The sequence below is a fragment of the Podarcis vaucheri genome (assembly GCF_965113315.1).
Source record: "Podarcis vaucheri genome assembly, chromosome: 6".
Classification (NCBI taxonomy): Eukaryota; Metazoa; Chordata; class Lepidosauria; order Squamata; family Lacertidae; genus Podarcis; species Podarcis vaucheri.
In genome coordinates, this window is record NC_138764.1 from 104,477,021 (window position 1) to 104,492,521 (window position 15,501).

General features: G+C 47.0%; 1 protein-coding gene across 3 annotated transcripts in view; it reads left to right on the forward strand.

Moving 5' to 3' along the window:
- Positions 1–15,501, forward strand: part of TTLL9 (tubulin tyrosine ligase like 9) — a 58,942-nt gene continuing 43,441 nt past the window's right edge. For 2 of the 3 annotated variants that reach the window (XM_082226245.1, XM_082226246.1), the window contains exons 1-3: positions 2–112; positions 5,096–5,142; positions 9,834–9,926. In XM_082226245.1, coding sequence (XP_082082371.1) covers positions 98–112; positions 5,096–5,142; positions 9,834–9,926 — 155 coding nt within the window. In that variant the 5' untranslated portion in view covers positions 2–97. Of the gene's footprint in view, positions 113–5,095; positions 5,143–9,833; positions 9,927–15,501 lie in introns of all 3 variants that reach the window. The other variant, XM_082226247.1, reaches the window with a different exon arrangement.

Below are 15,501 nucleotides of genomic sequence, written 5' to 3' on the forward strand. Positions count from 1 at the left end.
CGAGCCCCGCCCCGGTTGCCGTGGGAACGGGACGCGCCGGATGGCGGCGGAGGCGGCTCTGGGCTGATTCCCCCTCCGGAGCAGAAAGAGGAGCGCCATGGCCAAGAACAAGGTGGGCGGCGGGAGGGATGAATGGGTTGGTGCTGGGGGGGGGACGCTAGGTGGGGAGGGGGACACTGGGTGGGAGGGAGCATTAAGGTGGGGAGGGGAGTAGATGGTTAGGGTACCTCCATATGGTCTTGTGACATTTCCAAGGAAGTAACTTTTCACGTTTAGGTATGCGCCCTCCAGCTTTGCACAGGTGTAAATCGGGACCTGATTCTGACACCCCAGTTGTCACATATAAGAGCATATTGTGGAGCCCAGTGCTTTGCTGTAGGCTCTCCTCCTGCACGATTAAAGGTAAAGGTAAAGGGACCCCTGAACATTAGGTCCAGTCGTGGCCGACTCTGGGTTGCGGCGCTCATCTCGCTTTATTGGCCAAGGGAGCCGGCGTACAGCTTCCGGGTCATGTGGCCAGCATGACTAAGCTACTTCTGGCGAACCAGAGCAGCGCACGGAAACGCCGTTTACCTTCTGCGGGAGCGGTACCTATTTATCTACTTGCACTTTGACTGCTTTCGAGCTGCTAGGTTGGCAGGAGCAGGGACTGAGCAACGGGAGCTCACCCCATCGCGGGGATTCGAACTGCCAACCTTCTGATCGGCAAGTCCTAGGCTCTGCAATACCCTTTAGTCTAAGGTTACCAGATGTCCCCGTTTCTCGGGCACAGTCCCCGTATTTACAGCTTTCTTAGCATTCACATGTACATAGCAAACAATAAGTGTCCCTGGATTCATTGAAATAAATCTGGTAACCTTACTTTAGTCCACTTCTTTAACAGCTACAAGAGAAAAACCTCCTGGGAAAAGCAGGGGTGGCCTACAATATCCCATAATAATGTGTTCTCAGGGGTTCTCATAGAATATGCCTTGGCAGTAGCTGTAGTATCCAAAACAGCAGACTGCCTGCTGCGTGGTGCCTTCTTAGCAGCAAATCAGACAAGCCATGGGAGGCCTGCGGTCAGGACCTCCTGCAGTTTTTCTTAAAATATTAATGGCAGCCACAGAGAGCAGAGGGTGGGGGGCAGGTGGGCGAGGAGCCATGCTTCTCCTATGCTCTTTTCTCAGCTCAGATTACACTACCACCCCCAACCTGCTGTTTGCCCCAAAATATTCCTGCAAGTTTCCCCCCACAGGCCAGACAGTATATCTGAGGGGGAGGGTAGTTTGCAAACAGAAAATGGTTTAGTGGGGAAAGTTGAATCCCTTCTTCACCAGCATTGTGGCTCTGGGGTCCCTTCCAGCTCTTGTTGTTGTTGTTTAGTCGTGTCTGACTCTTCGTGACCCCATGGACCAGAGCACGCCAGGCACTTCTGTCTTCCACTGCCTCCCGCAGTTTGGTCAGACTCATGCTGGTAGCTTCGAGAACACTGTCCCATCTTGTCCTCTGTCGTCCCCTTCTCCTTGTGCCCTCCATCTTTCCCAACATCAGGGTCTTTTCCAGGGAGTCTTCTCTTCTCATGAGGTGGCCAAAGTCTTGGAGCCTCAGCTTCAGGATCTGTCCTTCCAGTGAGCACTCAGGGCTGATTTCCTTCAGAATGGAGAGGTTTGATCTTCTTGCAGTCCATGGGACTCCCCAGAGTCTCCTCCAGCACCAAAATTCAAAAGCATCCATTCCTCGGCGATCAGCCTTCTTTATGGTCCAGCTCTCACTTCCATACATCACTACTGGGAAAGCCATAGCTTTCACTATACGGACCTTTGTCAGCAAGGTGATGTCTCTGCTTTTTAAGATGCTGTCTAGGTTTGTTGTTGCTTTTCTCGCAAGAAGCAGGCGTCTTTTAATTTTGTGACTGCTGTCACTATCTGCGGTGATCATGGAGCCCAAGAAAGTAAAATCTCTCACTGCCTCCATTTCTTCCCCTTCTGTTTGCCAGGAGGTGATGGGACCAGTGGCCATGATCTTCGTTTTTTTGATGTTGACCATACTTCAGACCACATTTTGCACTCTCCTCTTTCACCCTCATTAAGAGGTTCTTTAATTCCTCCTCACTTTCTGCCATCAAGGTTGTGTCATCTGCATATCTGAGGTTGTTGACATTTCTTCTGGCAATCTTAATACTGGCTCGTGGGATTCATCCAGCCCAACCTTTCGCATGATGAATTCTGCATATAAGTTAAATAAGCAGGGAGACAATATACAGCCTTGTCGTACTCCTTTCCCAATTTTGAACCAATCAGTTGTTCCACATCCAGTTCTAACTGTAGCTTCTTGTCCCACATAGAGATTTCTCTGGAGACAGATGAGGTGATCAGCTCTACCAATCTCTGATTCTATGATCCATACGATCCCCGTGGCTTCTGTTAATACTGTATTTCAAAACTTGCGGCAGTGAAGAGCAAAGACTTTCTGTGTCTGGTTTGGCCCTTAATTGTTCACGTGCAGCCATTGACCTTCGCTAGAGCCAAGATTTAGCGCACTCTGTTATTTCGCTACTGGAGACCTGGGAAGGGAGCTTAACCCTGCAACATGGCAGCAGCTCTTATCCACTTGCGCAAAGAAATTTTTACCATGGCATCCAACCCACCCTAAAAAAACTGGGGCAGTGCTTTGACCAGGAACTGTCGCTGGTAAACAAGGACAGCTGGGGCGTCTGAGGATGTCATCCGTCTCATTGGATCTTTTTTGTCAGCCTCAGAATTATTCAGTACAATATTTCAAAATGCTGTCCATATGAGCAAACAAACACTGAGTGGGTGTCTGTGACAATCACGTCTCATTCAGCAGTCTCAATTGCAGCGAATGTGCGATCTGGTGGAGAAAGAGGTATCATATGTTCCCCAACCACAGAGTATCGCAGCTTCAGTACTCAGAGAATGTGGTATCATCAGCACAACGAAAACATTACCAGGAGGGAAGAGAAGTATGGGCTGTGCATGACAAACAGGAAGACAAATACGTGTTCAGAATGTGATCCTAGAGATGCACTCAGTTGCCTTGATGCGATGCGACGGCCTGATCCACATGACAGTCAAGGCAGTCAGGTACCCGACAACTCAAGGAATCTTCTTCTTTGGTGATCACTCGTAACCCAATAAGATTGTCTTCCATGAACACAGTCTTAACAGTGTGTCCATAAGTGACTCTGGAGGCCAATTCTAGATCCACATGCCCTACCACAGTGGGGACATAGGTTTCCGGGCGGAAGTTGATTATGGTGAGGGTTTGCCAAACATGCCTTCCTCTTAGCATGTTCCTCCCTTTTGTCCTGAGTTCAAGCGTCTTCAAAGTCCATGACACCTTTGGTAAAGGCTGTTCTCCAATTGGAGCGCTTGCAGGCCAGTGTTTCCCAGTTGTCGGTGTTCATACTACATTTTTAAAGATTTGCCTTGAGACAGTCTTTAAACCTCTTTTGTTGACCACCGGCATTACGCTTTCCATTTTTAAGTTCGGTATAGAGTAGTTGCTTTGGAAGACGATCATCAGGCATCCGCACAACATGACCAGTCCAACAAGACTGATGTTGAAGAATCATTGCTTCGACACTGGTGATCTTTGCTTCTTCCAGTAACTGGTATTAGTTCGCCTGTCTTCCCAAGTGATGTGTAAAAAATTTTGGAGACACCGTTGATGGAATCTTTCAAGGCACACCTGGGAGCTGGCTTGCTGCCTTGTGATCCAGACGCCTTGCAGTCACGGGGAGTAGCGCCCTGTTCCTTCTTCCCAGACGAGACGTTGACTGCTCAGACCATTAAGCAGCCCATGCTAGTGCTGGGGACGAGCATTGGGTGCTTATTGTGCAAAAGTGGTCCTGCAAGAAGACTCCTGTTGATGTTCATGGCACACAATGGTTGCGATTCCCGCTATTAAAATGACTGTGTCTTGTTCAGCTCTGCTGGAGCAGAAAATCCCTGTTCTTAAGGGCAAAACAAGGGCCTGGTAAAATTACGTGTGTGCCAAGGGCAGAATGTAGAGATGGTGGGACTTTCCCCTTTTTCTTATTTTTCCTTGGCATGTCTCGTCTAGTATCCCCTACCCCCATAGTGGCCAACCCGATGCCTTATGGGAATCCCACAAGCCAGGGCCTCACCCACTTTTGTGCCATAGTGACTGGTACTCAAAGAAGGCGCCTCTGATTCTGGAGGTATCTTAAAGGCATCATTTTATTGGCATAGATAGACCAAACCGTGCTGATTGGAAGGTCAGAAGGTTTGAATCACCGTGGCTGGGTGAACTCCCATTGCTCAGTTCTAGCTCCTGCCAACCTAGCAGTTCGAAAGCACGTCAAAGTGTAAGTAGATAAATAGGTACCGGTCCGGCAGGAAGGTAAACGGTGTTTCCGTGCGCTGCTCTGGTTTGCTAGAAGTGGCTTAGTCATGCTGGCCACATGACCCGGAAGCTGTACGCCGGCTCCCTTGGCCAGTAAAGCGAGATGAGCGCTGCAACCCCAAAGTCATTTGCAACTGGACCTAACGGTTAGGGGTCCCTTTCCCCTTACCTTTAGCTAATTGGTAAATTAACTGATTAAAGTTATTAGCTGCTTTTTTTGAGGCCACCCAAATGAAGATGGCAATATGTACATTGTAATTTACAATTTACTGTAAAACAATTTATCCCTTCACTCCATGTCCCCACCCCACCCAACACCATTTTATCTTCCACAAGGGAGGGAGGGAGAAAAGCAAAAACAAGCCGTGAGTTGTTTTGCAAGAATTTGCAGCAGGGCTTGCCAGATCCCTGGCTTCTTTTGGAAGGAGAGAGAAAGTGTAAAATATTGTATCACTAATATACTTTCTTTTATAGACTGAGTGATATAAGAGACAGAGCCAAACAGAATATTTCAAATTTCTGGGTCATGGTATCACGTTTTTAGGAACTATCATCTCATTTTTAGTCGCCATTTCCTCGTAAAATGGAAGAAAAAAATATTTCTGATGTCTTGCATTATATTTGAGAGTACCTCATCATAACAGAGGAGTTGTTTTTTTTATTTTTAGGATACTCATTATTTCACATTCCAATTTAATTTGCTTTTCTTTTTATCTCGTTGCAGAACGTAAACTACAAAGGGCCTTATGGTTACCAAAAACTGAAAGAACGGTGAGTGATTGGTTGTCCCCCAATCCGATATCTGATCAAATAATTTAAAAATTGTTTCCTCTGGGGCCTGGTGTATTTTTGTGGACTCTCTTCTGTAATAGGCAGAGTGCAGGGAGTTGTATTCCAAACATCAACCGAAGTTAAGATTTTTGATGCAAGAAAAGTGTAGATTTTTCCATCGCTTTGAAAAGCCGAAACGCGTGCTGGGGTGATTTTTAGGCATTTCTCCACAATGGAGTATGGATGGCAGCTAACGGATTGAGGTTGAATCCTGACAAGACAGAAGTACTGTTCTTGGGGGACAGGGGGTGGGCAGGTGTGGAGAACTTCCTGATCCTGAATGGGGTAACTGTGCCCCTGAAGGACCAGGTGCGCAGCCTGGGAGTCATTTTGGACTCACAGCTGTCCATGGAGGTGCAGGTCAATTCTGTGTACAGGGCAGCTGTTTACCATCTCCATCTGGTACGCAGGCTGAGACCCTATCTGCCCACAGACTGTCTCTCCAGAGTGGTGCATGCTCTGGTTATCTCCTGCTTGGACTACTGCAATGTGCTCTACATGGGGCTGCCTTTGAAGGTGACTCGGAAACTGCAATTAATCCAGAATATGGCAGACTGGTGACTGGGAGCGGCTGCCGAGACCACATAACACCGGTCTTGAAAGATCTTCATTGGCTCCCAGTAAGTTTCCAAGCACAATTCAAAGTGTTGGTGCTGACCTTTAAAGTCCTAAACGGCCTCGATCCTGTATACCTGAAGGAGCATCTCCACCCCCATCATTCTGCCCGGACACTGAGGTCCAGCTCCGAGGGCCTTCTGGCGGTTCCCTCCCTGCGAGAAGCCAAGTTACAGGGAACCAGGCAGAGGGCCTTCTCGGTGGTGGCACCCACCGTGGAGAACGCCCTCCCAGCAACCCAGCCAGATGGGCAGGGTATAAATAATAAATTATTATTAGATTATGTCGGGTATTTCTCAGGGGTAAACCGCAAACACGTCTGCAACAAACTCCGCTAAAGTATAATCCCACAAAACTACGACTTGCCTATCTTGCCTGTGGAGATCTCTATGTTAACCAGAAGGTTGGTGGTTCGAGGCCTCTCAGGGATGGCTGTGGGCAGGATTCAAGCATTGCATGGGGTTGGACTGGATGACCTTTGGGGTCCCTTTGAACTCTACAATTCTATGATTCCATCTTCTTGCACACACAGTGGAGGCTGGTTCCCTGCCCCACCAACCTTGGCCTGCTCTCAGCCAGCCCCTACCTGCCTGCTTTCTGTCAGAATCTACGTTCGACTGAGCTACTCCTCCAGTTGAGTCTTCAGAATCCATCAGGCTCTCCTCCTCGGACGTGTGATTAACGACCTAAGCCTTTGATGAGGCTTCAGGCACGTTCCTATTATGCAGAGTATCCAAGCAGCAGAAGGAGATGGAAATATGTGCTACATTGCTACGTTTGTTCTAACTAGGACAGAAAAGAATATGCATCTGCTCTCTGTGGAACAAAAAACCAGGAAATCAGTAACATCAACATCAGTCTCCCGCGAGACTTCCAACAGTCTGGAATGTAAACAGAGTCTTGTGACTCCAAGCACTGCACAGTGGCATAACAGAAACCTAACACTTTCTTCTTACTTATAGCTAATTCCAGGGAGCTGTCAGCTTCCTCCTATTTAGTCTCCGTTTTGTCTTTGTAGAAGTCAACAGGGAGGAGGAAGAGAATGAAACCAGAATTAGTTGGCTCTTCCTCACGTTGGCTCTGGCGCCACCTACTGTTGGCCTCCCTGCCTCCTGCCCTACCAATCCCAAGGCACACCAGTTGCCACTGTGTACGCAAACCTATCCTGGCAAGTTGTGTTACCTAAAAGAGGGACACACACAAAAACAGGAGACAGTTTTCACCTGCCAACCGGATGTACTGACAAGTCTGGCAGTAAAACGAAGGACATCTGTCAACAGAAATGCTGTGGAAGGCCGGCAGACACTGAAAAACAGGGGATAGGAATCTGCCTTAAACCAAGTCCGGCCATTGCTGCCTCTTGATTAGCGCTGCCTACTTGCCATTCATGGCCTCAAACCCAGGCAGCTGGAATCTGCATTGAAATGCATTTCAGGTAGGCGGCGTATAATTTGAGCTGGGACTCCTCCAAACATGCCCCATATGACGAGGCTCAGTCGTCTCGCATTATTTTGATAACAATTGTGAAAGTCCCTTCTGCCAGGGATAGTTTGTCATGTTCAAAATGAAAGGATGGTTAAGCAAAAGGAAGGAGATGTCTTATAATTAGCAGATATTGCCTGGATCCAAAGAGCTTCTCTGTTCCCAGGGCTGGGGTGTTCATCAAATCTTCTCATCTGCATGGAGCACTTCTTTCGAGACAGAGAGGCGACTTAAAAGCGGGGGTCAGGGTGGGGGCTTTGCAATTCACTGCCCCACCTCTAGGAATGCCCAGTCTCTCAGCTGTGTGGCTGCTTTGGCTCCTGAGCCTAGTGCTTTACCAACTGCGCTGGCTATCGGTGGAGTACAGGGTCAGGTTTAAGGTGCTGGTTTTGACCTTTAAAGCCCTATGAGGCCTAGGACCCTCGTACCTACGGGACCGCCTCTCCTGGTATGCCCCGCGGAGCACCTTAAGGTCTACAAAGGACAACACTTTGGAGGTCCCAAGTTGCAAGGTGGTCAGATTGGTCTCAACTAGGGCCAGGGCCTTTTCAGTACTGGCCCCGACTTGGTGGAACACTCTGTCACAAAAGACTAGGGCCCTGCGGGACTTGACATCTTTCCGCAGGGCCTGCAAGACAGAGGTGTTCTGCCTGGCCTTTGGTTTGGACTCAGTCTGACCCTTATGTTTCCCTCCCCTTCTGGTTTTGATCTATGGGCTACTTTTAAAATGAGGCTGCATTTTAAATTGCATTTTAACCTGTATTTTAAATTGGGGATTCCCCCCCCTTGTGTTTTTACTGTGATTTTATTGGTGTTAGCTGCCCTGAGCCCGGCTCTGGCCAGGGAGGGCAGGGTATAAATAAAATTTATTATTATTATTATTATTATTATTATTATTATTAATCACACAAGCCCTTTTTCTGCCACATGGAGTGGAAAACTCATCTTTCCTATTTCCATTTGGGTCTCATGTGCCTTGCAAGCAAGCCACAAAGGTGTGACAGAGTACGTTCAGGATGGTGTTTGAGAAATGAGAAGAACTAGCAAAAGAAGAATGGATACAAAAACTTATGGAACATCATCATCATCATTTTATATGTATGCCGCCTTTCCGTTGTTGAAGCTACGTTCAAGGCGGCTTACAACATGACAAGATTTACATAACTACGAACATAACAGAAGTCATAAGCAATAAATAAAACACAACAAAACGTACACAACCAAATTGAAACAATTTCCACGCAAATCATAAGATCTAAAACTAAAGAGACAACAATGGTATCAATAACAGCAACAGCTCTCTCAGTCCTCCGTGAACAATACTTCAGCCCAAGAATCTGTTCAACAGCCTCCACTTTTGTAGCTGGAGTCAGAATATACAGAAATGGTGAAACTTACCAGAAAAATAAAAAATCAAGATAACAAACTTTTTATAAAAGAATGGAAACGGTTTATTGAATATTTACAAACAAACTGTAAACCGATAAGGACATTGGCAGGATTATTGTAATGACCAGCAGTTTTGTAAGAGCATATATTTAAAGCAGATGAATAAGAGAATAAGTTAGGTTAATTTGTAAAAAAAAATAATTTAAGGGACCACAGAAAGAGGAAGAAGGAAGTCGAGTTTTGATATGTTAGAAAGATTGTAAAACTATTGAAAACCGTGAGTAAAAATTAAAAGAAATAAATAAAAATAAACGAGAAGCGGTGCATAAACAATACATGGCAGGCTTTTGTAGGAGTCCAATAATTCTTTGGCGGAAGTTCTGTGACAGGTAAATTGCTATTGCTACAGGCTAGTAGTGTGTTTTATTTATTTATTTATTTCATGGCATTTATATACTGCTTAATAGTCATGGAACCACTAAGCAACTTACGAAACAAAACTGACTTAGAAGTGCCTTTACAGTTCTGCTGCAGCTGCATAGCTTAGATTTAGGAAGCCCACGACCCTCATCCATCGTGGCCAAGCTGGCGGGGGCTGATGGGAGATGTAGTCCAAAAAATCTCCCGCGCTCCAGGCTGGGGAAGGCTGCTCTAAGGTCTGGAGAGTGAGCGTTTTGCATCTTCCTCCCTGCCAGAGCCACCACCGCCCTTTAAACGCATCTTAATTGCATTTGTTGTGTAATTTGCTAGGTTAGAGAGAGAGAGAGAGATTAACAGATGACTTATTTGCAATGCAATGCACCGCTGCCCTAGAGCTGGGTCAAGACAGCAACTAGAACTGTTAATAGGGTGTATGAATACGTCCACAATATATATACACAAAAAGAAAACTATAGCTTAAACCTTAAAATGCCAACAGATTTTATTATAGCATAATGTTTTATTGAATTGAATGCATTCCAATTAATTGATTGTGATTTTATGTAAACTGTGTTACTTTTATTGTTGTTGGATGCTCTGAGCCCGGCTTCAGCTGGGGAGGGTGGGATATAAATACAATTATTTTATTATTATTATTATCATATCATCATCATCATCATCATCATCATCATCTAACGGGATCCATGTGTCTTGCTTATACACAGAGAACCCCGAGCTTGCATCCGGTTCAAGTGTGCCCTTACAAACACCATTTTAGACGTCCTTCGACAGCGACCAGGATGGGTTGAAGTGAAAGAGTAAGGCTTGCGGTTTTCTTCTTAAGGGCATGATGGGTGGCAAAAGGTCTGCAGGTCTTCCAGGACTCCGCTATACAGCTGCAAATAAAACGTTTTAAGTGGGTTGTAATGCGCATTATTCAAACGTTACACTAGATGACGACGTTGAGCTATGGTAAATTCAATATATTTTTCAAAACGTTTTTTTAAAAGCATTTTCACAACGTTTTTTTTAAAATATGTGTGTTGATTTCACCCCAGCCAAGATGAAGCTTCCTCCTCTTTTTTGTGTGCTGGGGGGGAAATGGATTCTGAAATTCCTACCAGGGATAGCTTTCAGGAAGGAGATTGCACACACACACACAGTTTTCAGACACTTGCACATGCTCAGAGAACAATGCACACAGTCAGCACTAAACAAAAGAGTCCTAGTTCACTGGGATTCTCTCATCGCTCCCAGCAGCCCCTTCTTCTGGCTTCAGTCCCAGAGAAATACATTGTCTTCTCTGCACACTGTTACTAAGGGCAGGGAGCGCAACTACCTCTGGGCTCATGTAGAGATTTGAGTACGTGGAAGGAAGAAATGGGAATGATGGGGATCCCAAACTGTGGAGTTTGGAGTTAATTTTGCTTCCTCTGTCTGCCTGCTGCAGCTTAGAAGTCAGCCAGCGGGACAGATTCATTCTGTATTGTCCATCAAAGCAGCTGCAGGTGATCATCCTATATGGATGTTTGCAAGGGGTTTGTATTCCCAACAGTGCCGGATTTACGTATAAGCTAAACAAGCTACAGCTTAGGGCCCACTCTCTTAAAGGTAAAGGTAAAGGGGCCTCTGACCATTAGGTCCAGTCGCAGACGACTCTGGGGTTGCGGTGCTCATCTCGCTTTACTGGCTGAGGGAGCCGGCGTACAGCTTCCGGGTCATGTGGCCAGCATGACTAAGCCGCTTCTGGCGAACCACAGCAGCGCACGGAAACGCTATTTACCTTCCCGCCGGAGTGGTACCTATTTATCTACTTGCACTTTGACGTGCTTTCGAACTGCTAGGTTGGCAGGAGCAGGGACCGAGCAATGGGAGCTCACCTCGTTGCGGGGATTCGAACTGCCGACCTTCTGATTGGCAAGTCCTAGGCTCTGTGGTTTAACCCACAGCGCCACCCGCGTCCCTTCCCCACTCTCTTGGGGGCCCCCCCAAAAAAATTAAAGGAAAAAACCCCTGGATGTACATTTCCAAAATATAAGATAAAAACGAAGCAAAAGAAAACCTACATACAGCAACCGTGTTTTGTGTTGTGTAGGCTCCTAGGATGTAAGTCATGGGCTCCGCCTGCTAGCCTGCTCCCTAAACTATCACTGGTTTGCTCATTTCTATATATAGGGTGCCTACATTCTGCATGGACTGGTTGCAGGGCAACATGTGCAAATGGCTTTAGATACCTTTTAGGTCCATCAGTTACCATAAAGCAGGGGTGAACGTTTTTAGGATTGAACTTATTGAGCTCTTTTTAAGGATTGAACTTGTTGAGTTTTATTAAGGATTTGACCCCAATAAATAAACTGCCCCCAAAATGGATTTTGGACATGCCTGCCATATGGCATATATTCCACAAAGGACAGCTGGGCATATAGAGGGCCCCATTACGTTTGGTGGCTTAGGGCAGGGGTCAGCAAACTTTTTCAGCAGGGGGCCGGTCCACTGTCCCTCAGACCATGTGGGGGACCTGATTATATGGCGGGGGGGGGAGAGAACGAATTCCTATGCCCCACAGATAACCCAGAAATGCATTTTACAGTGGTGCCTCGCAAGACGAAATTAATTCGTTCCGCAAGTTTTTTCTTGCGAGTTTTTCGTCTTGCGAAGCACGGTTTCCCATAGGAATGCATTGAAAATCAATTAATGCGTTCCTATGGAAACCGCTTGCCAGGCTGGCGGTGCGGAGAAGGGCTTTTCTCCCCACCGCAAGCCTTCAGGACAGGTACGGGAACAGAGGGGAAGGGGCGCAGCGCTTCTCCTCTGTTCCCGGGGCTTGCGGTGGGAGGAGGGTTTTTCCTCCCCACCGCCAACATTCAGAACAGCATTCTGAATGTTGGCGGTGGGAAGGAAAACCCTCCTCCCACCGCAAGTCTTCAGGACAGCCATCCGAAGGCTGGCGCGGGGAGAAGGGCTTTTCTCCCCACCGCCAGTCTTCAGAGGAGCCTTCCGAAGGCTGGCGTGGGGAGAAGGGCTTTCCGCCCCACCGCCAGCCTTTGGAGGAGCCTTCCGAAGGCTGGTGCGGGGAGAAGGGCTTTCCGCCCCACCGCCAGCCTTCGGAGGAGGTCCGAGGACAGCGGGGAAGACGCGCTGCGCTTCCCCGCTGTCCCGGAGATTTCCCTATGGGCTTTCGTCTTGCGAAGGAAGCCCATAGGGAAATTCGTTTTGCGAAGCGCCTCCAAAACGGAAAACCCTTTCGTCTAGCGGGTTTTCCGTCTTGCGAGGCGTTCGTCTTGCGGGGCACCACTGTAAATAAAAGGACACATTCTACCTCATGTAAAAACACATTGATTCCTGGACTGTCCACAGGCCAGATTTAGAAGGCGATTGGGCCGCATCCAGCTCCCAGGCCTTAGTTTGCCTACCCATGGCTTAGGGCCTCATCAAACCTAAATCCAGCCATGATTCCCAGCAAGGCAAGGGCTTCTTTTTTCAAGCCTCTGTGTTCCCCATATTTTCCCCCAAAGCCCCACATTCAAAGCTGCATCTCCTTTCCTCACTAAACACACCCGATTTCTCCTCAAGTCCTGGATATAAATGCAAACACGCTTCTCTCTTCCCGCTCTCTGGTCGTTCCCAAACATCAGTCGCTAGCCATATTCTTCTTCAGTCCCAGGATCCCTGTTTACTCCTCGGAAATGAAAAATGTGTGGGATCCATTCAGGCTGGAGATCATACATGCCTGAGCATAGATGCCTCCCTAGGCGCAGATAAATGGATGTCTTTGTGCTGCGTACGCTTGCTGTATTTACATTTCCAGAATGGAGTCCTGGAACAGCCGTGTAAAGAGGGACTTTCGTCTCCCCCAGCAAATGATCCTTTCTGCAGAACTACTTAAAATCAAACCACCTGTGATTGGGTGGTGGGTGAAGAGACCTGTGGCCATTTCCTTCTTTAAAAAGAGAAACTATGGTGGAATCTACACACGTAAAAAAACCACAACGCTGTGAAAACGCTTTTATAACACAGTCGTACCTCGGGTTGAATACGCTTCGAGTTGAGCGCATTCGAGTTGCGCTTCTCGGCAACCCGGAAGTAGTGGAGCGCGTTACTTCCGGGCTTCGCTGCTTGCACATGCGCAGATGCTCAAAATGACGTCACGCGCATGCGCAGAAGCGGCGAAAAGCGACGCAAGTGTGCGCAGACATGCCGTTGCTACTTACGTTTACTTCTAGATGCGAACGGGGCTCAGGAACGGATCTTGTTCATATCTAAAGGTACCACTGTAAATGTTTTGAAAAATATATTGAATTTGCCATAGTTGACCATCGCCGTCTAGTGTCACATTTGCATATTGCACTTTACAACACTTAAATCGTTTTATTTGCAGCTGTATAGAGAACTTGCAGAGTCGGCACAGCAGAGGAACACCCTTTTGCTAGATGTAATTTCCGCAATGATGATTTCAACTATTGCTGCTCGTTACTATTATTATTTCATCCCCTTTTGCACACACAATCTGCTTGCTTAAATATGTGGAGACCCTGATTCTGGCCTTGTTGGGGTCTGGGGTTTGAATGATGGGGCGTAAAGGTTCTCAGTGGGTAGATGGGTCAACTTTTTTTCTACCCACACCTGTTGAGAGTGTTGGGATGCTGCTGGGAGTCGGGGGCAATTGGAAGGCCCCCAGCTGGCTCCAGCCACCGGCCGGTAGCCGGGTGAGCCTTCTAGCCTCGACCAGGACGATCAGCTTCACACACCTCTGTCTCTGCCAGGATCTCGCAGCAGCCTTACATTCCTGTAAGCTACAGATAGGTAGCCGTGTTGGTCTGCCATAGTCAAAATAAAAAATATCCTTCCAGTAGCACCTTAAAGACCAACTAAGTTAGTTCTTGGTATGAGCTTTTGTGTGCATGCACACTTCTTCAGATACACTGAAACAGAAGTTGCCAGATCCTTCTATATAGTGAGAAGGTGTGGAGGGGTATTACTCAGAAGGGTGGTGGGAATGGGAGATTGGCAGATAGCTGAGATGAGCCTGTTGACGACTCTTAACGACTGCAATAGGTCCCCTTGCCTTTTCCTGTAAGACCTATTGCAGTCGTTAAGAGTCGTCAACAGGCTCATCTCAGCTATCTGCCAATCTCCCATTCCCACCACCCTTCTGAGTAATACCCCTCCACACCTTCTCACTATATAGAAGGATCTGGCAACTTCTGTTTCAGTGTATCTGAAGAAGTGTGCATGCACACGAAAGCTCATACCAAGAACTAACTTAGTTGGTCTTTAAGGTGCTACTGGAAGGATTTTTTTTATTCCTGTAAGCGCCATGGATCTGGGCCCAAAACCCTGTTGTTGGGATGCTGTCAGGGGCAATTGGCAGGCCCCCAGCTGCCTCCAGCCGGTAGCCGGGCAATACTCCAGTTCTCAGAACAGCGTCAAAACTGCGACTTAAGCCTCAGATATCTTTAGAGACTCTGAGCACACAAACCAGCAGAGATAAGACCTCTTTTGCATCAGAAGAGGCGGTCAGAGAAATGTGTAAGCATAATGTACAGCATTTTATTTAGTATAGTTCAGGAACAAAGGAAAACATGTCTGCTTCCCTTCGTCTCCAGCAAAACAGCACAAAGCAAAAGCTATATACAAACGGAAGTTCCCAGCGAGACTGTGCTGGAAGTAAACAGGCACATCAGTCATGCCTGTACTCTTTTAAGGTGGAACAGAACTATGTCCTAACAGAAAGTGGGTGCTTTGTTTCTGCAGGGGACCATTTCCTGTTGGTCTTTGAGGCCATAAAAGTCAGCTCTGGGGTCCACAGCTCACCTTGAAGCCCTCCCATTGATTTATAGTGCTGCTCTCCATGTTAATCCTATGCTTCATATTGCATTGACATTTTTTGGTTATTTATTTGAAATATTTATACCCCACTCTTTAGTGGGAAAGGCTCCCCTAGCAACTTAACAATCATCCGTAATAAGATAGTTCCCTGCCCTCAGGCATACAATCTAAAAATACATGACACATGAGGAAAAGCAGAGGAGAGGGGGGAAGCAAGCTCAGGCACCAGTTCTTCAAAGTTATAGTTCTTATAAAACGAGATGAGAATTGGCAAAGCTTTTGCTAAAATTGTTCCTGTCAGTGAGATGTCCCCTAAGAACAATCTTCAGAGGGCCATTCCATAATATGCTTTTGCTGCCAGTTAAAAATGAGGAGAGTTGCTCTAACAGAGATGCTTGGACGTGCTTTTCCTGGGCAGGAAGATGAGAGGTTTTCTGGGACTCCTTGTTTCCATTGCAATTCCTGGGAGATGAAACAGTGTGGAATATCAGAAATGCAACATGTTACCTGACAGCCGCCTCATTTGGCAGTCAAGGAAGCCACGTCGAGTCTTTATTTAACATA